Source organism: Armigeres subalbatus, chromosome 2, assembly GCF_024139115.2.
Source record: "Armigeres subalbatus isolate Guangzhou_Male chromosome 2, GZ_Asu_2, whole genome shotgun sequence".
NCBI lineage: Eukaryota > Metazoa > Arthropoda > Insecta > Diptera > Culicidae > Armigeres > Armigeres subalbatus.
Genome location: NC_085140.1, coordinates 201,269,217 through 201,294,981, shown reverse-complemented (window position 1 = coordinate 201,294,981; position 25,765 = coordinate 201,269,217). Strand labels below are relative to the sequence as shown.

Genomic DNA, 25,765 nt, shown 5'->3' with positions numbered 1-25,765 from the left:
CAGGGGAGATGGCGTAATAAATAAATTTTCAAAGCGAATGATACAGCAAGGATGGACGAGCGCTGTGTGTCTTTGTCTGGCTTGGATCCGTCGTCGTTGTGCGTTCTTCGCCTGCCCGCCTGGCGTTGTTGGTGGTGAACTGGAATTCCGGTCACCTAATAGACCGAAGTTCTGCACGCTTGATTGGGCTCCGTTCGGTCGAACGATATCGTTGAGCCACACACTTTCGGTTGGAGCGGGCTTGTGAATAAGTGTGGCCATCCTACGGCTGGTAGCCGGCCATTTCTTCTCCTCCTCCAGCCAGCTTCTATTCCTGTACCTTGGTTCAAACAACGCAACGCGGCTGACGACGGGCCTCGACAGGACGGTGTGGGGTGCGCTCCTTCGCCGCCTCACCATCAGACCAGCACCGCCGGAATAAGACCATTGTGTGCGGTTCGCGAGCGCACACAAACACACATCCATTAACGTAATTAGTTACCATTTATATTATGTTTCAGATTATAACAAAGTGTTCGAAATAGATAACGCGCTGGATGAGTTTGGCCTATTGTGAGCGCGGGTGGTTCAATAAGCAGGATGCATCCGGGCGAACCCAACAAAGGGCCTGTGAGCACCTGTGCACGCTGGGGAAGGAGTTGGGGGAAACATATGTCTTACCCAGCTCACCACCAATCACTTCTACGCGCTCTCACTCACTCACTCGCGTGTGCGTGGGGAGGGAAAAGGGCAGAGCGCTGTGTATGGGGACTTTTTCCTTCACTCCAGCCGGTGAGCATCGTTGCGTAATGGTAATTTAGTGAGATTGGCTAATGGCTCTATTTGGGTGTAATAAAATATAAATCAATAGGTCCGGCAATGGATCAAAATCCACGCCGACACGTAGAGATAGCTGCCGGTGGTTGTCAGTGGGTGAGGGCATCGAGGTTGTTGTTGGATCATGTCTTATGTTGGAGTGGAAATGAGTTAGTAAGCTTCGGCGATGTTGTATTGGTGGACAGCAGCGATAGAAAAAGGTATCGATTTTTTTTCTTTATCTGCGATTAGCTGACAGGTGGATTACGTCGAGGCAGGAAAGCGATTAGTTTTCTATAGTTGCTTGTTTCAACATTTGAGGGTGAACCATAAAAGTATTTCCACGTTTTGATACTAGTTTTCCACTGAAATAGTTTTTCCATCCCCTATTTAACTTATGAAAGGGTTCTTTTTTACAATATGTCATCTCTAAAATCTTTGTATTTAACGATAGTACCGTAATTTGATTTGTTTTTTATTTTTTTTTATTTTTGTGATTTTTTTGTGTTATGTTAGCAAAAAGAAGCAACGAAATTGGTGCTGTATTTCTTTGTTTTGCGATGAGATGAATATATGTTCAGTGAGATGGAAAAGGGAACAGTTCCCCTAGTTAAAACAGAAAAAAATATTCAAGCTCTTTTAGTGGAATGTCTTTAAGGAAAAGCAGCACAGAATCCAAAACTAAATTCACTCACGTTTTCAAGGGGATAACAGAACAAGGTGGAATTAAATGGAAAATACTAAAATCGTCTTAAACACGCCAAAAGAACACTACGTCGAATGGACATTTAGTCGAAATCAGATTTTAGAATAAAGAATCCTCGTACATTTGGTCGAATGACGTTTGATTGAATGGACATTAGGTCGAAAGCTGATTTTCGAATGAATAATCTTGACACATTTAGCCGAATGACGTTCCGTAAAATGGATATTTAAAAGAAATGAACTTTAGTCAATAATAATTTAAAAAAAATGTTTTGCGGTAATTTCAAAAAGTTACATAATTATTGCTCTAATATTGACCAAAGAACGATGGGTTCATAAAAAGAATAAATAAAAGGAAAACGATGGATTTCTCTAACCGACTACGATGGATCTATACTGCCTGGTTAAAAGATATTTAGTCTAATAATATTTCGACAAATTACACTTAGTCGCAAGGGAATTACGTCGAATAGGTCGTATGATCATTTGGTCGAAATTAAATTTTCGCATTCGCATTGAGCAATTCGCACAAATTCGTAGGTGGTACAAGCCAAGACTATTGTATGAGAATAGCATCACTTTCACCCGTTACCACAGATAATCACTATACGACATACGATGGCAAACATCTATTGACGAATTATCCATTTTACTAAATTACCTATTACCTGCTGAAATTTGCTTTCAACATTCGACTAAATGTCCATTCAACTAAATGTCCTTTCGACTAAATGTCATTCGACCAAACATCATTCGACGAAATGTCATTCGACAAACTGTCCCAAAGCCCACCCGGAGTACTAGTGGTTCTACGACAGTTTTTGGGGACTGTCTGGTGAATTTGCTCGACTGACGAGCTTCACTTCCCTCCGTTTAGTTACCTTGAAAGGTCTTAGTGGAGCCCGATGGTCACTCTGCGACCACAACGAAATTGGCGGGAACCCCAAAACTGTCTGTGCCGGTCGCTTTCTAATTTCCAGTCCATACAAAAAAGTGCCTATGAACTTTTTTTCCAATAAATCCTCCAACGAATGGAGTAACATCACGGTGACGGCAAACTAGTTTCTATTTTCGACAAACTTGAATATTCACACGCACACAGGAGTGAGAAGTGAGATGTGAAGAGTGAGAAGTGAGAGACGAGACATCTCACTTCTCACTTTTTATTTTTCAATGAACTCTGCAAGTAGTGCTAAATGAGAAGTGAGACGCCTTTTTTCTCTCTCATCATTTCTTACTTCTCCTTTTTTCACTTCCTTTTGATTAGCCGAATAGGTGATATGGCTGAAAATATCGTTTGCTAAACGGTCATATGGCCAAAAATGTTGTTTGGCTGAACAATAGTGATTATGAAAAATGAGAAGTGAGAAATGAGAAAAACGAAAAAAAGGGAAAGAAGTGGGAAGTGAGACATTCACACTGCAAAAAGCGATAAGTGAGAAGCCTCACTTCTCTCTTTTAATTTCGCAATTTACGCAGTGAGAAATTAGGCGTCTCACTTCTAATGCCTCACTTCTCACGGTGTAAAATAAAAAGTGCGAAATGAGGAGCAAGAAGTGAGAAATGAGAAGTGCGATGTCCCATTTCTCACTACTAATTCTTCATTTCGGACTTGAATTCATTTCGGAGTGAAAAATGCGAAATGGCAAATGAGAAGTGGAAAATAAGAAAATATTAAGAAAATGAGTCTCTTTTTGATTTCTTACTGCTCACTTTTTATCTCTCACTTCTTCTTCCTGAATTCTTACTTCTCAATTATCATCAAACATTTATACATTGCACATTCACTGTTGTACGGCCAAATTAAATTTTCGGCAAAACTACCCTTTTTGACAAACGACCATTTCGGCAAATTTCGGTCAAATTACGTATTCGGCCAAACAACTTTCGGGCTAGTGGCTTTCAATCGAATGTCTTTCGGCAATCGGCCCTTCCCTGTGTCTGGTGTTAAAAAAAAACTACGGCAGAAGTATCATTCAGTAGCCTGAATTCGAATGAATTTCCGTTGGAAATTCGGATGAACTTCCGTTGGAAATTCGAATGAATTTCCGTTGGAAAACTGGATGAATTTCCGTTGGAAATTCGGATGAATTTCCGTTGGAAATTCGGATGAATTTCCGTTGGAAATTCGGATGAATTTCCGTTGGAAATTCGGATGAATTTCCGTTGGAAATTCGGATGAATTTCCGTTGGAAATTCGGATGAATTTCCGTTGGAAATTCAGATGAATTTCCGTTGGAAATTCGGATGAATTTCCGTTGGAAATTCGGATGAATTTCCGTTGGAAATTCGGATGAATTTCCGTTGGAAATTCGGATGAATTTCCGTTGGAAATTCGGATGAATTTCCGTTGGAAATTCGGATGAATTTCCGTTGGAAATTCGGATGAATTTCCGTTGGAAATTCGGATGAATTTCCGTTGGAAATTCGGATGAATTTCCGTTGGAAATTCGGATGAATTTCCGTTGAAAAATTCGGATGAATTTCCGTTGGAAATTCGGATGAATTTCCGTTGGAAATTCGGATGAATTTCCGTTGGAAATTCGAAAGAATTTCCGTTGAACATTTGAATGCACTTCCGTTGTAAATTCGGATGAATTTCCGTTGGAAATTCGGATGAATTTCCGTTGAAATTCGGATGAATTTCCGTTGGAAATTCGGATGAATTTCCGTTGGAAATCGGATGAATTTCCGTTGAAATTCGGATGAATTTCCGTTGAAATTCGGATGAATTTCCGTTGAAATCGGATGAATTTCCGTTGGAAATTCGGATAAATTTCCGATGGAAATTCGGATGAATTTCGGATGAAATTCGGATGAATTTCCGTTGGAAATTCGGATGTATTTCCGTTGGAAATTCGGGTGAATTTCCGTTGGAAATTCGGATGAATTTCCGTTGGAAATTCGGATGAATTTCCGTTGGAAATTCGGGTGAATTTCCGTTGGAAATTCGGATGAATTTCCGTTGGAAATTCGGATGAATTTCCGTTGAAATTCGAATGAATTTCCGTTGGAAGTCGGATGAATTTCCGTTGGAAATTCGGATGAATTTCCGTTGTAAGTCGGATGAATTTCCGTTGGAAATTCGGATGAATTTCCGTTGGAAATTCGAATGAATTTCCGTTAGAAAATCGGATGGATTTCCGTTAAAAATTCGGATGAATTTCCGTTGGAAATTCGGATGAATTTCCGTTGGAAATTCGGATGAATTTCCGTTGGAAATTCGGATGAATTTCCGTTGGAAATTCGGATGAATTTCCGTTGGAAATTCGGATGAATTTCCGTTGGAAATTCGGATGAATTTGCGTTGGAATTCGGATGAATTTCCATTGGAAATTCGGATGAATTTCCGTTGGAAATTCGGATGAATTTCCGTTGGAAATTCGGATGAATTTCCGTTGGAAATTTGGATGAATTTCCGTTGGAAATTCGGATGAATTTCCGTTGGAAATTCGGATGAATTTCCGTTGGAAATTCGGATGAATTTCCGTTGGAAATTCGGATGAATTTCCGTTGGAAAATCGGATGAATTTCCGTTGGAAATTCGGATGAATTTCCGTTGGAAATTCGGATGAATTTCCGTTGGAAATTCGGATGAATTTCCGTTGAAAAATTCGGATGAATTTCCGTTGAAAAATTCGGATGAATTTCCGTTGGAAATTCGGATGAATTTCCGTTGGAAATTCGGATGAATTTCCGTTGAAATTCGGATGAATTTCCGTTGGAAATTCGGATGAATTTCCGTTGAAGTCGGATGAATTTCCGTTGGAAATTCGGATGAATTTCCGTTGGAAATCGGATGAATTTCCGTTGAAATCGGATGAATTTCCGTTGGAAATCGGATGAATTTCCGTTGGAAATTCGGATGAATTTCCGTTGGAAGTCGGATGAATTTCCGTTGGAAATCGGATGAATTTCCGTTGGAAATTCGGATGAATTTCCGTTGGAAATTCGGATGAATTTCCGTTGAAGTCGGATGAATTTCCGTTGGAAATCGGATGAATTTCCGTTGGAAGTCGGATGAATTTCCGTTGGAAATTCGGATGAATTTCCGTTGGAAATTCGGATGAATTTCCGTTGGAAATCGGATGAATTTCCGTTGGAAATCGGATGAATTTCCGTTGGAAATCGGATGAATTTCCGTTGAAATTCGGATGAATTTCCGTTGGAAATTCGGATGAATTTCCGTTGGAAATTCGGATGAATTTCCGTTGGAAATTTGGATGAATTTCCGTGGGGAATGCGGATGAATTTCCGTTGGAAATCGGATGAATTTCCGTTGGAAATTCGGATGAATTTCCGTTGGAAATCGGATGAATTTCCGTTGAAAATCGGATGAATTTCCGTTGGAAATTCGGATGAATTTCCGTTGGAAATTCGGATGAATTTCCGTTGGAAATTCGGATGAATTTCCGTTGGAAATTTGGATGAATTTCCGTTGGAAATTCGGATGAATTTCCGTTGGAAATTCGGATGAATTTCCGTTGGAAATTCGGATGAATTTCCGTTGGAAATTCGGATGAATTTCCGTTGGAAATTCGGATGAATTTCCGTTGGAAAATCGGATGAATTTCCGTTGGAAATTCGGATGAATTTCCGTTGGAAATTCGGATGAATTTCCGTTGGAAATTCGGATGAATTTCCGTTGTATATTCGGATGAATTTCCGTTGGAAATTTGGAAGATATTTCGTTGGGAATTCGGATGAATTTTCGTTAGAGATTTGGATGAATTTCCGTTGGACATTTGGATGAATTCCCGTTTGAAATTCGGATGAATTTCCGTTGGAGATTCGGATGAATTTCCGTTGGTAATTCGGATCAATTTTCGTTGGAAAATTCGGATGAATTTCCGTTGGAAATTCGGATGAATTTCCGTTGAAATCGGATGAATTTCCGTTGAATTCGGATGAATTTCCGTTGGAAGTCGGATGAATTTCCGTTGAAATCGGATGAATTTCCGTTGGAAATCGGATGAATTTCCGTTGGAAAGTCGGATGAATTTCCGTTGGAAAGTCGGATGAATTTCCGTTGGAAAGTCGGATGAATTTCCCTTGGAAAGTCGGATGAATTTCCCTTGGAAATTCGGATGAATTTCCGTTGGAAAATCGGATGAATTTCCGTTGGAAATTCGGATGAATTTCCGTTGGAAATTCGGATGAATTTCCGTTGGAAATTCGGATGAATTTCCGTTGGAAATTCGGATGAATTTCCGTTGGAAATTCGGATGAATTTCCGTTGGAAATTCGGATGAATTTCCGTTGGAAATTCGGATGAATTTCCGTTGGAAATTCGGATGAATTTCCGTTGGAAATTCGGATGAATTTCCGTTGGAAATTCGGATGAATTTCCGTTGGGAATTCGGATGAATTTCCGTTGGAAATTCGGATGAATTTCCGTTGGAAATTCGGATGAATTTCCGTTGGAAATTCGGATGAATTTCCGTTGGAAAGTCGGATGAATTTCCGTTGGAAATTCGGATGAATTTCCGTTGGAAATTCGGATGAATTTCCGTTGGAAATTCGGATGAATCTCCGTTGGAAATTCGGATGAATTTCCGTTGGAAATTCGGTTGAATTTCCGTTGGAAATTCGGATGAATTTCCGTTGGAAATTAGGATGAATTTCCGTTGGAAATTAGGATGAATTTCCGTTGGAAATTCGGATGAATTTCCGTTGGAAATTCGGATGAATTTCCGTTGGAAATTCGGATGAATTTCCGTTGGAAATTCGGACGAAAACTGGCAACAAATTCCTTTCGTTGGTTTTCAATACTATTCTGCTGGCTAGTAATAAAGTCATGTTTATGTTGTTTTCTACATTATTGATAACAGTGTTGATAAATGTTCATTCATTTGTATAATTATACGAGAACTCTTTTCAGAAGCTAGACATCAATTCACGAGATCATACTTGAAACGTCTAAATATTCCCATTACTGGAAACTGCCCCTAATATGTAATCTGATGCATGAGAGGCAAAATGTTATTCAAATGTAATTTTGTCCAATGATACGTGACATTTTGTAGATATTTCCTCCTCTAGCATTAGATTTTACATTAGGAGCAATATACTATTAGACGAAAGCATAGGACTAGTTGGGCGCTTCTTAAAATCTGTATAAAATGTATGCTATTAATATTATTATTATTATTATTGGCATTACATCCCCCACTGGGACATTGCCGCCTCGCTGCTCAGTGTTCATTCAGCACTTCCACAGTTATTAACTGCGAGGTTTCTAAGCCAAGTTACCATTTTTTACATTCGTATATCATGGGGCAAACACAATGATACTTTTATGCTCAGGGAAGTCGAGACAATTTCCAAACCGAAAATTCCCGAGTAACATTTTGGTTTTATGCTAGTTTTATAACACTCTTGTAGAGTACATAATGGTCTTCACGAGCGTTATAAAACTTAAAATGTTACTTGGGTTGTCTAGACCGATATCGGGAATCGAACCGAGCCACTCTCAGCATGATCTTGCCTTATAGCCGCGCATCTTACCGCTAGGCTAAAAAGGGCACAAAAAAAGTATGTTATAATGACATCTAAATAACATTTTACAATACTGATTGTTAACCTCGAGAGTTACCAATCACTAAACTACAGATCAGACTTCTACTTGATTCGATACCTAGAACATGAATCGTTGTTGTCTATAGACAACGATTAAATATATCAAATCTTAAAGCCACCACTAAATCAACCGTCAATCCTACGGATGCTCCCCTTTAAAACCGCCAATCCCATGCGGTGGTGGGCCTTTGTCTGTCGCACCACCCGCAGCACATTCAACAGGCACCAACAGCCAATTAGCTCATCTGTCAAAGTGTGTCGCCGCATAGCACACCCGCATTTTCCAAACCAGTGGAAACCGACTTGTCATTCAAAGCCATCAGCTAGCTGGAAAAGTGTCACTTAAAACTGCATAATTGACGACAACTGGCTGCAAACAATACCGCCGGAATGACGTCCAGCAACTTTGCTTCTCAACCGAACAGTAGTGAGTGAATCAACAGTTCCCCCAGATCCTTAATGACAACATTCCACTTCTTCACACTGCGCGGCGCTCTGCTCCGGGAGGGCCGGGTGCTTGCTGCAATTGCCATTGTATAGTTGTTGAATGGTGAAAACTTTTCCTTCCGCAATTGTTTTTTCTTCTGCTTCGGCTTTTCTTCTCCGGGTCCTTAATGCTTGTTGGGAAACTTTAATCCCCCTTTCCGGGTTGTTTTCCGCGCGGCTTTTCTTGTCGCTCATCTTAAAGACAATCAGCGGGAACAATGTAACTATTCAGAATTTTTCCTACGAGCGCTTCGGGGCCCTTTTCGTGTTTCATCAGCCATCCAGCGCGCCAACGGCCAGCAACATTTTTATCGTTATCCTTTTCGGTTTTAATTGTTCACCTCCGTCCCTTTTTTCCGGACCCGGGGTCGGAACTGGTGCTCGTCCAGAAAAGCGCAAAATTTCACAATCAAGCTGTGAATGCGCTTCCGGACTCCCTTCCAATTCACTCGGACGGAAAGGATGCAACCGGCGTCGGCGGTGGCGGCGACGGCGGAATGCTCATTAAATGCTTCTCACGATCCACGCGAGGTCATCCCTTCCGAAGCGAAGCTCACGGGTGGGACCGAGATCGCGGTGCAAAATCAACACGCTTAAGCGCACTGTGAACTGCATTCGGAACGAGCTCCACCAGGAGGCGATTACTTTTCCGCGGAAGGATAAGACCAAAGAAAAATAATCGGAACCCTTAATTCTTTCTCTCTGTCGACGCTGGAATAAGGGAGGGTGGATGAAAAAAAAATGAACGAGCACAATGAAAGACAAAGACCCGGGGAAATGAACGAGCGAACGAAAATTTCCTAACAGAGGTAATCAGTGAAGATACAAAAGGATTTTTCTGGGGATCGATGAGGGTCCGAAGCACCCGGCACGGAACGGGGTATAATTTAAATTGTATTACGGCTTGAGCCCAAAGAGCGAAATGCTTTCCCCCTTGGACGTCCATCGCCGCCGTCCTCGTCATCGGGCGACGTTCCTGTATTGCGAACACATCCTCACGTCCACGCGCTCTGGCTGCCCGCCGCCGCCAAGTGCCGGGAGAAAAATGTTTTAATTAAAGTCGAAGGGTTTTGTGTTGAGAGCTTTGTTGTGGACTGCAGTCAGTCAGTAGTGGCAGCGGACGGTTGTGGGGACAGAGAGCCTTCGGCTTAACATCCGAGCCGTGGCATTGTTTTAGCACGGTGGAAGGTCATGGGAGATGGCAGCGGCCGCGACGAAGGGCGAATGGTGAACTTCTGCAAGGAAGGTGTGACCAAACGATTCCAAGAAGGACGAGCGGACGACCTACATTGGATTGGATTGGTGCGGCGCGTGATGCGAATCGTACGATGCACTGGGGGGTTAGTTTAGTATGCTTTCGTTGTGACCTAAATAAACATTTTGTATTACAGATGGATTGTCGATTTTAAGAAGAAAATAATTTTATTGGTGGGTTGGTGGATTGAACCAAATTATGATTGGAACATTCATTTAAAAATGATCAAAACAATAATTTCATGTGACCCAAAATTCAGATTTCTTGCTTCCATGTGCTTTTCTGCTCCACAGCTAAAAAAATCGCTTTCTGCTTGATTGACATGAAATTACATTTCAAGGTTCCCCAAAACACACATGATGCGACAGTCGCGACGCGATTCTATCATTTCTCGGCTACGATTCTGTCGCCGTTGTTATCGAGGCGTAAATGGAACATTGCCTGCAGCGACTCAACGATAGAGTCGCAGTGACAGGCGGCGACTAGTTGACGTTTAGGTCTGAGGGAGCCCTCATGGTGCATCTTCATCTTTGGATAAACACATTCACGACAATAAAAGAAGTTGTCGATCGATGAAGCTCCCAACTGTTTGAATTGCTGAAAACCGATTCCGATTCCTGGCGACGGCTCGCGGAAATGTCGAACAAAGAAGCGTCCTCACGCTCGTAATGCTGAAAATCGAACTGATTCTTGGCGATGCGATAGCTGACCAATGAAACTTCCATCTCCTAGAATTGCTGAATTATCTGATTCCTGAGGATGATAGCGTGGTCGACCAACGACGCTTCTACAGGTGCGAATTGCAGAAGGTCGAACCGATTCCCGGCGATGACGGAGATGTCAATAGAAGAAGCTTCTACTCGCTCGTCATATTCGAATTACACTAGGCCAACCCGTTCCCTGGTGATGACAGAATTGTCGTCCAACGAAGGTACTATACACTCGAGCTCTGAGAGCCAGTCCGATTCACTATAATCGCGAAGTTGTCGACCAAAACAGATTCCACAGGCTCAAACTGCTGAAAGCCGACCCAGAAAGCTTCTATATGCTCGTATTGCTGAAGACGTATCCATTTTTCTGGCAATGGCAGAGATGTCCTCTCAAATAACCGAAGGTCTAATTGATTTCTGACTTCAGATGGTGGACTTACTGACTAATTAATCTTCCATAGATTCGTGTTGCTGAAGGCGTATCCAACTGCTGGCAAAGGCCGAGTTGTTGGAAAAAGGAGTGTCGACACGTACGAGTTGCGATTCCTCGCAATGGCGGAGTTGTTAGCCAAAGAGCATTCACATGTACGAAATTCTTCCAATCTAATCAATACAATTTACCGACCAATGAAGAATGAGCAATCTTCAAACTACTGAATGTCGGAATGATTCATGGCAAAGACGGAATAGCTGTGGAATAGCTTGCGGAATGTCAAGCTAGTTTCTGGTAATTGCGGAGCTGTTATCCAAAGAAAATAATGCACGCTAAAATTTGCTGGAAGCCAAACCGAGCTGAAGAACAAATTGATTCCTGGCGATGATGGAACTGCTGACCAGTCAACCTTCCATATCATCGAGTTGGGTATCAGATTCATTCCTGGGGATGAAGGAGTTGTCGACCAAAGATGCATTCACATAACTCGAGTGTCTGAAGGTCACTGGCAATGACGGAGTTGTCAGCCAAAAATGCTTCCTAAGGCTCGAGTTAGTGAAGACCAAACCAATTCCTGGCGATGGTGGAGTTGTCAGTCATAGAAGCTATCTTATAACCGAATTGTTGTAGGCCGAACCGACGTCCGGTGATGGTGGAATTTTCGTCCAAAAAAGATTCACATATTCAAATAGCGGAGCGTCGAACTGAATTGAGATGATGATGGAGTTGCTGACTAGGAAGGGTTCCACTTTGCTCGAATTTGTTGAATGCTTATTGGATTTTTGTAGAAGGTGGGGATGTCGACCAATAAAACATAAACAAGGTCAAACCGATTCCTGGCAAAAGGCCGAATTGTCGAACAAAGAAACGTCAACGCGCACGAATTGCTGAAGGCAAAACAAAATTTCGGGCGAGGATGGAGTTGCCGAGCTTTCGAATGCTCGAATTGCAGAATGTTGAACCAATTCTTGGTGTTGTCGACCAGAGAGGCTTCCACAACAAATTCCCCATAAAGTTGGAATCGTAGACCAATGAAGATTCCACACACTCAAAATTCTGAATGCCGAACTGATTCATGGCGATGATGAAGGTGTCAGCTAACGAAGCCTAGGCAAATCTGGACAAATCAATTCCTGGTGATTGCGGATTTATCAGCAATAGAAGGTTTCTCACGTTTAAATGGCTGATTAGAAAAAAAACGCATGTATGATGGTTGGATAACAGTTGAAGAACGAATAGAATCGAAATAGGATGAAGAGGACGGATTAAGGATGAATAGAATACGGCTATTTGCGAGATTTATTTAAGGTCGGATAAATGACGGTTGTAGGACAAATGGAGACATATTAGTAGAAGAGTTTGCGCTGCACGATGGTTAGAAAAATCAATTTGAGACACAGTGTTTCAAAAAGGATCTCTCCTCAAAGCAAATGCCTGCTATCACTTTCTACCACCCATAAAAGTTGTTTTTACGGGAAAATATAGCTCGTGCAAGCAACACGATATTTTTATATCCACACAAAAATGAATTTATTCCACCAAGCCCCATTCAAAAACGCATTACCCTCCTAAGCAGGGCGTCCGCGCACAGTATCGCTCGCACTCCCTCGTGTAAATCGTAAACCAATCCCACTTATCAGCAGACTTCAATTACTCCGCTATTTGCGACGATAAGATAAAAGCCCTTCTTGTTTACGACTCTCAGAAACATTCACTTTTACTACCGCTTTTCTCAATTGTATAAAAACCTGCCGCCTTTCCGCCCGGCGAGAACGAACCACACGGCTAGCGACGAGCGAGTGGTTTGTGGTTTCTGTTGCCGGCTGCAGGAGCTCTCTTTAGTGCGTGGTGCGATAGGAATAAAACCACTTTCACGTTGAGGATGGGGTTGGGGTCTAAAAGTTCCCGCGCGTGGATTCACTGCTGACAGCTTTGTGAAATTTGAGCGTCAATATTTAGTCGGCATTTAGAATAAGTTTTGATGAACAAACGCATATTTTAAAAGAAATCTGTAAGATATCTGTTTGTCAGTTCCAACGCCCATTAGGGAAGGACTCTGAAGGCGAAGAAAAACTTTTGACCATATTCCCCAAAATTTTCATTCATTCGACTACGTCGTCGTTTGATAATATTAACCCGCGAGCGTGAAGAAATTAAGAAATAAACCGTCTGCAACTCGTCCCACCCTTTTTTATTCGCCACAAAACCCTGGCGCGAGCGCAAATGATGAAATAACTATTAAAATTTATCTAAAGCAAGCGAAAACATATAAAATATTGCTCGAGAGCACTCATTATACCTTTCTGGGGCTGGTTTGCACCGCGCCGTGCAAAGACGGCTTACATCCATCCAAATAGAGCGAGCGATTCCGTCCGTGGCTTTCATCGTCATCATCTGGGAATGGGAAAATAACACACCGAAAATTCTCTATAATGAAACGAAAACATTGTTGCGGCTTTGTGAATGACGTAAAGGAGGATTAAAATGAAAATTACTCTCGCTCGGCTCGGTCCCGCCCGACTACTCAACTGGGCTTGTAATGGATGCTGACGCCGCTGCGTTGGTTCTTCGGCAGTTGGCACGCCGCGCCCGACGCTCGATTCAATCAGGGCCCCGTGTTTTGTAAGGATTCACCTTGCGCGCTTTCCACAATGGCGACGACGTTCGTTGGTTGGCAGCTCCTCGTATTTTCCTTGCAGGAAATATAATTCCACTTTACTCTTTCCGTTTGAAAAGTCTTTCAAGCCTACGCCTGAAAGGTGCAGCTGGGATTGTGCAGAGATTGAAAATAAATTAAAACTGGGCTGAAGTCATTAAAAGCTTTTGAGTAAGTTTTTCTGAATTACTTGCTCGGCTTTGCAGAAACAGTGTTTGAATGGGACGGAAATAATGCTCTCCATAGCTAATAGGATTTTATTACAGCGCATGTTTGGAGTTTTATTTATTTTCGAATGACAGTTTACATTTGAGTATTCAGCTTTTTTCGCATTTGTCAAGATTTTCTGTACAAAAAAGGGATGCAGCGACACTTTAAGGACATGGTCTTTCAGATGCAAAACAAACTCTTTGGAAGTACTTAAATTGGACAAACGTGATCCAAAGTATTTGCTCAATTCCGCCGCATAAACTATCAACTAATTTTATTTTTCAATCCTCTTTTTGCAGATGAACCGTGCTATTCAAGTTAAGCCAGCGGATAGCGAGAACCGCGGTGGTAAGTTGGAACCATTTTTTCTCTGTGCTCCTTCAGCAAACTCTTTTTCATGATGGTTACGATACAGCTTCGTTTCGGTTTTGAATTCCTCTCTTATCATTTGTCTTTGATTCGCACAAATTCCATCGCCCCCGGGATTGGTGGTGAATTTTGAAAAACTTCTCATTTACTCCACAATCGGATCAACTTTATTTATCAATGCTATATTAACAATCGATGAACCTTTTTCAAAGCAATCAAAACATGTTTGATTCCGCTATATTAAAACTGTAATCCGAGTCGCAACGGTGGGGAGGGGTTTGTGGTGAAGAAATTCAACCCCAAACTCCAAAACGAGTGTCGATGGTTTCGTATTGCTTTCGTCCGTGCTTTTATCTCATTTTGAGTCATCCGATTCGCTTTGACCAACTAAAACATCTGAAACAGCACTCAGAGTACGCTTGCAATCTCGTGACGAGATGAATGGCGACAGGCTGGGATAACGCTATCTGTTACACTCGCACTTTCTGGCGAAATTGAACAAAGATTTTCCATTTATTAAAAGTAATTCGCTCGGTCGGTGGCTTTGCTGCCCTTTTTTTCTTCCTGAGACGCGTTTTTTCTTCTTCCAGAAGGCTAAATTGTGTTTTACAATTGGATTGTGGCCCGAGGGTGGCGGTGGGGGATCAAAAAGTTTTCTTTTCCCCCTCCCGGCTTGATGCGGAAATCGCAGAGTGGAAGCAGAGAAACCGAAAATCATAAATTTAAATCAGATTCAAGCCGACGAAACTAGGCAATTTATCTTCTTTTTGTGTACTTTGGTGACAAAGTCAGAGCATTTGTGATGTTTGTCTGATTTTTCTTCGTTTTTTCTCTGTGATGGTTTGGATTGTAAGCTGGGTAAGCTGAAGTGAATGACTTTTGTTTCGGAAAAGATGAAGCAGGAACTTTTTTTTATTTGTGAATCGCAGAGTCGACGAGTTCATAATGAAACGATTTCGATCCCATTTTTCTTTTGAAAGCTTTTACAAAAGTACACAAATAGAAACAAAAATCAGGATACAGAAAATTACAAAGTTTTGAAATTTACAAAAATTACAAAATTTACAAAATTTACAAAATTTACAAAATTTACAAAATTTACAAAATTTACAAAATTTACAAAATTTACAAAATTTACAAAATTTACAAAATTTACAAAATTTACAAAATTTACAAAATTTACAAAATTTACAAAATTTACAAAATTTACAAAATTTACAAAATTTACAAAATTTACAAAATTTACAAAATTTACAAAATTTACAAAATTTACAAAATTTACAAAATTTACAAAATGTACAAATTTACAAAATTTACAAAATTTACAAAATTTACAAAATTTACAAAATTTTCAATATGTAGAAATTTACATAATTTACAAAATTGACAAATTTACAAATTTACAAAAATTTACAAAATTTGCAAAATTTACAAAATTTACAAAATTTACAAAATTTACAAAATTTACAAAATTTACAAAATTTACAAAATTTACAAAATTTACAAAATTTACAAAATTTACAAAATTTACAAAATTTACAAAATTTACAAAATTTACAAAATTTACAAAATTTACAAAATTTACAAAATTTACAAAATTTACAAAATTTACAAAATTTACAAAATTTACAAAATTTACAAAATTTACAAAATTTACAAAATTTACAAAATTTACAAAATTTACAAAATTTATAAAATTTACAAAATTTACAAAATTTACAAAATTTACAAATTTTAAAATTTACAAAATTTACAAATTTACAAATTTATAAATTTACAAAATTTTCAAAATTTACAAAATTTACAAATTTTACAAATTTTACAAATTTTACAAATTTTACAAATTTTACAAATTTTACAAATTTTACAAAATTTACAAAATTTACAAAATTTACAAAATTTACAAAATTTACAAAATTTACAAAATTTACAAAATTTACAAAATTTGCAAAATTCACAAATTTTACAAATTTTACAAATTTTACAAATTTTACAAATTTTACAAATTTTACAAATTTTACAAATTTTACAAAATTTTACAAATTTTACATTTTTTTAACATTTGACAATCTTTTACAAAACGTTCCGAAAATGATTTTTGTATTTCTCTTTACCATAGAAAGTTCATAAACCATGTTCATATTTGGTTAATTTTTTTTACGTAGAATTTTTATTATAAAAATTTTACGATTGACTCGAAATTTTATAAAAGCTTCGGACCAGCTGAAACTCATTTATGCTCGTTGCGCTCGTATGACCTCGTTTCAAGACCTTTAATAATTCAAAATTCCATCCAAACTGTCTTCGAACACCGTCACTTATCTGAAAGGAAGTCAGTTGCCTACGCACCATCATCGTTTCGATAAACAAACACAGAACACACCCGGATCGCTTTTCTGTTGACAGAAAACCATGTCCGTACCATTTGCCTTTGTCCTTCGTCCTCCAAATTCAGTAGCCTCCGTTTTGGGGCACGTGTCACCGTGGGTCGGGCTTTCATCTTCCTAATTACCGACAAGCTGATTGCCAATAAACGTTTGTTGGAGTGAACCCTCGATAAAGCTGCCGCCACCGACGACAACCACGATGTCTCCGACTCGTACATAGTTGGCGTTTCTGTTATTATTATTTTTTTCCACGTTGGATCATCATTTCACTACCGTTTTTTTTTCCTCCTCCCAAGCTCGACGCGGTGGCGGCTCGCCATCGATACTGTCTGTAATGAGGGTACACGTGTACTTGACTTCGCGTCTCAGTCAAAATGCCATCATGTCCATAAACGTTAATGAAATAATTTTCGTAATATATTTTAACTAACGTGCCATTTTTTTCACTCTTAAATTAAAAAGATAAAATTTTGTAGTCGTCTTATGTTAAGAGGAGATATAAAAAAAACGCAACATAAGAAAGTAATGTTCTGTAAACTGCGATTCTGGTTTGCCCCGGCCCCATTCAGCGCCGTTTTATATTTATTTTCCGAACGGCCTTCGGCAGGATCTGGCAAACACGGCAACCATTTTACTCTAAATCGGGAAAATTGTCCCACTTTTTCTGCCGGAGACGGCCGCAGTTGGCATGTGAGCTAAGAGCATGTCTCCATCCGGTCCATATTTTGCCAGTCCGACAACGTGAATTGCCAGAGGAAGCGCAGCAGGACGAACCGTGTCTTCGGAGAGGTCCTTCCCCCTGCTTGTGTTATTAAAATTTATGTACACCGAACCAAGCAACAAACGATCTTGGGCTCGTTTTCCTTTTTCCGTCGCTCGTTTGCTCCTCGAGGCTCGACGACATTATTGGGCCGAAGCTTGTCCAAAACAAGTTTTTTTTTGCTCTTGCTGCCATCCAGCCTCTGGGTTGGCGATGACAACAAGGACAACGACCAGAAAAGGTAGAAACCGAGCGACGACAAAAGCGTTGAAGAATTATGAGAATGCTAATAAATCTCCATAAACATTACCGAAATATACACTCCTTCCCCGTATATTGGAACGCACAATGGCTCGACGGCCAACCGACCGACGACGGTTCGGTTCGGCTGAGATGTCTGGAGCTTGTTGGACGGGTTCTCCTGGGTGGGTGGGCAGCGACTACCCGGACTACAAATTGGAGGGATTCTGTGGGCCTGGAAGGTCGTCCATGTCGACGTTGGGTGGACAAAGACGGATCCGTCTTGTTGCCTTCGAGGCGACGATGTTGAAAAGTTGGATGGAGAAAAGTCGCCTGTTGGACCTGTGGCGTCTGTGTGCGAGATGCGTATCCGAGACGGAGAGATTGTGTGAGTATGTTGATAGAAAGCGGATGATATTTTTTTATGGTCGGTGCATGATAAATGAATTCCGGGCAAATGACCTTATTCTGAAGATAGGATCGGGATGTTTGACGGAATAAGAATGCAGACAAAAGGAGGCAACAGATGTTGGGTTGATGGCATGTTTTGATAACATTTCAGGAGTCGGCTAGGCAAAATGTTTTCCTTTATACAAGATGAAAAATGAAAAAGATAATTTTATATTCAATTAAAAATGCTAGAACACTCTTCAGGAAGCCCATATCTCTACAGAAAATTATAATATGGCTTCAGTTGTAAGTTTATGCTTGCACGGGAATGAACCGTGTGCTATATTGCGCGATATCTTTTCGATCAAAAGAATTACCATATTAAGAATGGAACTACAAACATAATGGCGTTCTAATCCGGATGAAAATATTACTTTAGCAACTTAAATTCCCGGTTGTTTTGGGTCTTTAAAACGAGTTCCTTTTTCCTTTAGTATTCATAAAAGTGTTATGCAAAGGTCCTCAAAATGCTTTGGATACAATCTTTCACTGGTTTTTAAATTGTGAATCCCCACCAAATGGATGATAGCATCCAAGGTTTCCTGCACAAAAGCAAACGGAATGTCAAATGACCTCACAACAAAGAATTGAACGATCAAAAAAGTCATTACACACCCCGTTTCGTTTTTATCGTCCCAATATAATTCGTTCCTTCGTTTCATTTTTATACGCGTTCTTTCACATTTTATTGATCCATGCCTGGGAGCCGTCTCCCATTCAAAACCATTTTTCCTGCTCATTTGCCTGACGATTTGAATCGAGTTCACTCCCTTCAACCTTTTTTTTATTTTCTCATGACTGCTCATTAGGAGTTGAAAAATCTTTACGCTCTATAAAAAAGCAGCTCCAACGAGCACATTCCAATCCGTTTCAAAGTTACACAACCATGAACGAGGGCCGAAAGGGCGCGCACGGTCATCTATCCCTCCATCGCGGCGACGGTGATGTACAACTCGCCTGAACATTACTTACCAGGGGGCATACATATTCCGGTGTAACGACAACGACGACGACCAGTAGTAGTGCCCCATGAAATTTGCATAACACCCCGAATCAGGACGAGCCACATGAACTGGGCCGAGAGAAGCGAACAGATATGGAAGCACACTGGCGACAACAATGCTCCATGTGCCCAGCAGCAATTCAGCGCGACAATTCATGGCAGACAAGAACCAAACAACAAAAAAAAGCGGGAAAAAATAACAAGTGGAAAAATTAGTGATACAACCAAGTTCCGCTGCAAATGAGATAATTTGAATTAATGGTGTCGAGGTTCGCGCGGTTTCTTAGTTAGGGTGGAACGAATTCTCAAATTTTTATTCGGGAATCTAACTAACGAATTTAAGGTATCTTTGAATTAAAATTTCATTAATTTAGTCATCGAATTTCATTAAAGTAGATACTTTATTAGAAATCTCTTTGCAATACATGTACCTTAAATTTTCCAACTGTCTTTTGAGACACCCTAATCTTGGTGCTCCTTCCAACAAGAAACACCAACTTGTCCGTTCTGAAGTTTGATAACTTTTTTGACCATTCCATTTGTCGTTGCGAATCTCCGCCACAAATTTACAAAACCCACTCACCCAATTCCACACAACAAACACATTCGGAACGCGGCCGGGTGACGAGTTTGCATTTAACAACGGAAATGGCTAATTTTCGTGGGGCTATATTTTATGGGTCAATTTCGGTGCTTCCGGATGCGGCGTTCCGACGACCGGCACGGAAAAACATTCTTTGTTTTACTTTTTTTTATTGCCTAAGTAACCTCTCGACGGTCACGAGTGGCGCTGCTTCTACGTTGTGCAGAAAAGGTCGCACCTTACGATTTTTATTATCTCACGTAATGGGCCAAAAAGGAAGAACTCAGCATAACAATGCACGGTTGTAAAGTTTGGCGCTGGACAAGAATTGCTCTCAGGTTTGTGGCGTTCGCTGCTCTCAAGCTGATTAATGTCCACTTTGTTCCGCATCGGCGTTGAATTAGGCGATTCTAGCCGAGATCTAGATGGACCTTTACGGCAGTGCACGAGATTTACAGCCGAATGATTTTATTGGAGGTTGTGTACTGAGCCTTTGTCGTTTACTGGCGAAGATTACTCAAATAAGGTGAGGATTTTAGTTACACTTGCAAGGCGCAAATCCAAAATCAGATCAACCTCGACAGGCAGTTGATACAATTAAAATGATAAACTATTTCCATTTTAAAGCTCGTAATCAAACAAGCAACATACTCGTCGCAACCTGATGAATGTTGTTTTCAGTGCAACAGCTTGAATCCTCATGATCCACCATATTGCAAACCGAATGCAAACCGATCTGTTTGTCCCCGTCACAACATTGTCTGTGTTCTGCGATTGATGAAGTCCCTCCGCCCCATTCCCAAACCTCGAACCGGAAGCGACTGCGAAATGAAACTGTTGAAATATCAATCGTAATTTAATTTGGCCACTTCCGCTCCCGCAAACAATCGTTCACCGCAGTCAATTTCAATCATCGCTTTTTCCGCCAGTTCCCGATGATGGGTCCGTGCGGTGCTGTGCAGCACAGACAGGCACCCAAGTCCCTGCCAGAGCGAATCCGAACCCGAACCCCAACCAAATGCAATGCTATGTGAGGCAGCGCAACAATCGTCTGCGGTATTGCAACCGCACGCCCTTCCTTCCGCCGATTTGTTAGTCATACTTTGCGCCAGAGTCATAAAAACACATCACCTGTCTGCTGGCGGAGGACCTGCTCCGGGTGTGGCGGTTTGTGAAAACCCGCTCGTCGGTCGAAGTGCTTTTCCAACTGTTGCGTTGCACTTTTTAAATGTGCCCACCTTCTCCCATTATTGCTGGCAGAGCCAACCGACATCGTCGGCATCGGTAGCAGCATGGGTGCGCGCATACAAACGTTCGACAGGTTTTCTGCAAATGACTGACAATCTCATAAAATATTCAAAAGTTTTGCTGCTGCCTTTACTGCTGCTGCTGCTTCCTGATGTGCATATGGATGCGAACGGTTGGACCAGGTCGGGCAAACGAAACGTGAATTGCCATATGCCACGGAGGCTCGATCACAACGGGATAATGTTTACGAAGCTTGGAAGAAAGCCGATAATTGCAATTTATATTCAAAATCTAGTAAATTTAAAAATTTGCATGGCGTTAGATTTTTTATAAAAAAAAATTTAAAAACGTAAGGAAATTTTAAATACCTTTTTATCTTTCCAAAAACAAATTGAAAAGCCGTCTAAGACGAGTTAAGTACTCTGCATTTAATTCCACCAATTATTTCGATATCTTTGCAGATACGTATACGTTGTGGTCGAAATACGTATCTGCAAAGATATCGAAATAATTGGTGGAATTAAATGGAGAGTACTTAACTCGTCTTAGACGGTTGAATACATTCCACTAAAAAGAGCTTAAAATTGTTTTAACTTGAAACTTAAAACTAAAAAATAGGAAGTAAAAAATCAAGAATTAAGAAATCATTAAACACTTGAAAAGATTTTAAAAGTCGTAAAATAAAAAAATAAGATAAATAAAAAATAAAATAAAAATACGAAAGCGAATATTTTTTTTTATATATTTCAAAATAAAATAAAATATAAGGCTGTGGAATTGAGAAATTTGACAAATATTAATAGTTAAAACATTAATGTATGTTATTTTTTTTTATTAGAGAAATTAAAAGAAAAAGATTTTTGCCTTGAAAATTTAAAGAAATTTAAAAAATTTGAAAAATTTAAGACATAAAAAAGATGAATTTTAAAACTAAAAAAAACTAAAAATTGAGAATTAAAAAAAAAGTTTGAGATATTTGAAAAAGTTGGAAAACTAAAAACTCAAAGGTGCAGCCCAATCGGGTTGTACGCAAAATTGACGTAGGACTACGTAGCTATGCGAAATGGATGGTATTTGTCATTATAGTTTGTGTCTCTTTATCAACATTGATCTTTCACTCTTTCGAAAGTTTCAGTATGAACTATTTGTTTCTCAGCCATCTGTTGCGACATTGCACTTTCTTCTTACACTTTCCACCTATACTTTCGCGTCGGTGCAAAAGTAAAAAGAAGTTCAAGAATTAATTGCAAACAGTCATTTTCAGGACTGAAGCTATTTATCCAGGAAGAGGTTCTGACCGTTGGAAAAAATCTTCACCCAGTCAAACAGACTATTCGGCTGAGGTTTCGAATTTTCTCCTTATTTTCATGAATGCGCCTTTTCGAACACTAGAAGCAGCTAAACAACATTTTACACTTACAGGTGGCGCCTTCATCGATTTAGCTGTATCTGGTAAGATTCTTTGGTTTTGTTTCTGTTAAAGATTGACAATGGGTAAAAAAATGGGTCACCATTTTATGCAAAGGAGTTAGATCCGAGATAAATTTTCTTCAAAGTGCAAACCATAATCGTTTGGCGATGACAGAAAGTTGCCCTTCGGTAGCAGAATCCCAATCGCGTGACGGAGAGAAATGATGCATAAATTTGTTTCAAAGGATGGAATCACTAACAGAGACCAAGCTAAGACGCTCTGCTGCGTCAGCTCTGCATGAAAGTTTGTTCAAACTGAGGATTTGAGCCAAACCCGCAAGTTGCTTGTTGTTGATGTCTGTGCTTGCGATGCATATACGTGAGTGGTTGGTTCCCCCATTTCTAAACTTTTTATCAATTATCAATAATAAAAGTTTAGAATCAGTATTTTATAAAAATACAAAGAAGCGTTGGCTCATCCTGGAACGAATGATAAAAAATATTGTAAATCTGGAAACGACGACAGACATAGTCCTACGTCAAAAAATAAATTAAAATTGAAAATTTACATTTTCACAATTAAAAAAATATTTTTTTTAATTTAACAAAATTGAAGATATTGAAAAATTAGAAAATTCTGAAATAAATTGAACAAAAGTTATAAAAACTAAAAATAGGTAGGTATAGCAAATTTTAAAATAAAAAAATACCGTATTGACCCAATTTCGTCTAGCCCTGATTTTATCACGTTTTCAACCCGTTTTCCGTCATTCTTTTTATTTTTGTAAATGGTGCCGCAACAACAATGATTTTTATGGAAAAACTTTCACCGCCTGTGGTTTATTATGAATCGTTTCGGAGTAAAGAATTTTGTAAGCCTTTTTCGACAAGAAATTGTGAATTCCGTTCAAGTATTTTGGCTTTCATATCAGTGAAACAAATTTAAAAATTGAAATTTTTGCTACGATTTTGTCTCATTTTCTATTTTAAACCCTAAAACTCACCAGGGGAATATTACTGTAGTTTTTTTACTGTTAATATTTTCAAATCTATAAATTTGAAAACAAATATAAAAATAGAAACAAATAAGATGTTTGAAAAAGTTTGAAAACTAAATGAAATTTACAGAACAAAAAAGAGAAATGGAAATAAAAATGAAAAATGCGTTAAACTGAAAAAAAAATGAAATAATTTCATTCATTAAATAGTTTGAAAATTTAAAAAAGGGAATCCAAAATTTTTGAAAAAATTGCTCAAATTGGAAAAAAAAATATTTTGGGCTATTGAGAAATTTTAATTTTTTATATAATTTATGAAAACATTATAAATAAAAAATTGAAAAGTTTTAAAAATTGTAAATATAAAAAGTTTAAATTTTTTTAACAATATAAAAATTTAAAAAGGTTTAAACTTTTTTAAATAAAAAATTGGATAAATTTCAAAAATATGTAAAATTTTAAATGTTTAAAATTTCTATAAAATTGAAATAGTTTCACATTTAAAGAATTTAACAAATATTAGAACTGTAAAAATTTGGCAAATTTAAAACTTTGAAAATAAACAATTTAATTTAATTAGTCCGATACAAATATTTAAAATCTATTTTGTTCCCCCATCCGGATTTTTTGCCAAAAATAATATTTTTAGGGGCAACAAAATTAAATACGGATAATTTTGAGGATTTTCAAAACATTCTTGAACAAATCCGAGGAGTTTTTGATTTTTTCATTTTCATATTCATTTTTATTATCCCCCCTTGACTTTTCGGAGACCAGTAGAACAAATGAAAAACTGAATTGAAAATTAAATAAATTTAAAACAAAATTATTAATATGTTAAAAAAGTCCAACCGCAAAAAAAATTAAACAGATAAATTTGAAAAATTTTGCAATTTTAAAACATTAAAACCTAAAGAGAAAAATAAAAATATCAAAAATATTTGAAACTTTTAATTTTTAAATTTTTAAAAATCTTTAAAAGTTATAAACTTGAAAACAATTGAAAATCGAGATCTTGATTTTTTTATTTGTGAATTTTGAAAAGTTGAATTTCAAAATTCGGACGGAAAATTTTAATTTCATTAAATTTGAGTTTTATTAACAATTTCAAAACATTGAAAACAAAAAATGCGATACATAAAAATCCTGTTTTATATCTTTCGTCGTTTATTTTGGGGTGACAAAATAGGAAATAAGACAAAATCTGATTTTTTCATCAGTTTTTGAATTTTTCCACAAATATGGACCACAAATATGCCTAGGAAAGCAAAAAGGCTTGTATGAACAAAAACACAAAGGGTGGAAGTAATTTTATGCAAATTCTTGTTTTTGGGGTGAAGGACCAAAATTTCCAAATTTTTGCGACAGGCAAAATCGGCTCGAAAGCGTTTCAAAATTTGGGGTAGATGAAATCGGATGCAGAGAGAGAAATACCAGAGAGTGAAAAATCGGCTTAGCACTATATTTAGAAGTAAAAAATAAGAAAATTAAAAAAAAATCGAATGTTCAGGAAGTTTAAAAATTTCATAAAATTCATTAGATTTGAAAATATTAAAAAATCAGAAAAAATTCAAGATTGCAAAATTGGAAAATCTGTAAAAACAATTAAATTTAAGGGTTTTGAAAAATTTTAAAACTTGAAACTTTTAAAAAATTTGAAAGATTTGAAAAAAATATAATTTTTTTAGGAAAACAAAAAGAAATTAAAAAAATTCTATTTTGAAAAACTTTGAAGTTTTATGTAGCTATGCGAAATGGATGGTATTTGTCATTATAGTTTGTGTCTCTTTATCAACATTGATCTTTCACTCTTTCGAAAGTTTCAGTATGAACTATTTGTTTCTCAGCCATCTGTTGCGACATTGCACTTTCTTCTTACACTTTCCACCTATACTTTCGCGCCGGTGCAAAAGTGAAAAGAAGTTCAAGAATTAATTGCAAACAGTCCTTTTCAGGACTAAAACTAATTATCCAGGAAGAGGTTCTGACCGTTGGAAAAATCTTCACCCAGTCAAACAGACTATTCGGCTGAGGTTTCGAATTTTCTCCTTATTTTCATGAATGCGCCTTTTCGAACACTAGAAGCAGCTAAACAAAATTTTACACTAAGGTGGCGCCTTCATCGATTTAGCTGTTTCTGGTAAGATTCTTTGGTTTTGTTTCTGTTAGAGATTGACAATGGGTAAAAATCGATTTCTTCCGGGTCACCATTTTATGCAAAGGAGTTAGATCCGAGATAAATTTTCTTCAAAGTGCAAATCTTGATCGTTTGGCGATGACAGAAAGTTGCCCTTCGGTAGCAGAATCCCAAACGCGTGACGGAGAGAAATGATGCATAAATTTGTTTCAAAGGATGGAATCACTAACAGAGACCAAGCTAAGACGCTCTGCTGCGTCAGCTCTGCATGAAAGTTTGTTCAAACTGAGGATTTGAGCCAAACCCGCAAGTTGCTTGTTGTTGATGTCTGTGCTTGCGATGCATGTACGT

At 38.5% G+C, this 25,765-nt stretch overlaps 1 protein-coding gene across 4 annotated transcripts in view; it reads left to right on the top strand.

The window, feature by feature from the left end:
- The window catches only part of LOC134211507 (CUGBP Elav-like family member 4), a 563,053-nt gene that overhangs the window by 78,560 nt on the left and 458,728 nt on the right, over nt 1-25,765 (top strand). For all 4 annotated transcript variants that reach the window (XM_062688403.1, XM_062688406.1, XM_062688404.1 and 1 more), the window contains exon 3: nt 14,129-14,177. In XM_062688403.1, the coding sequence (XP_062544387.1) occupies nt 14,129-14,177 (49 nt within the window). The remainder of the gene's footprint in view (nt 1-14,128; nt 14,178-25,765) is intronic.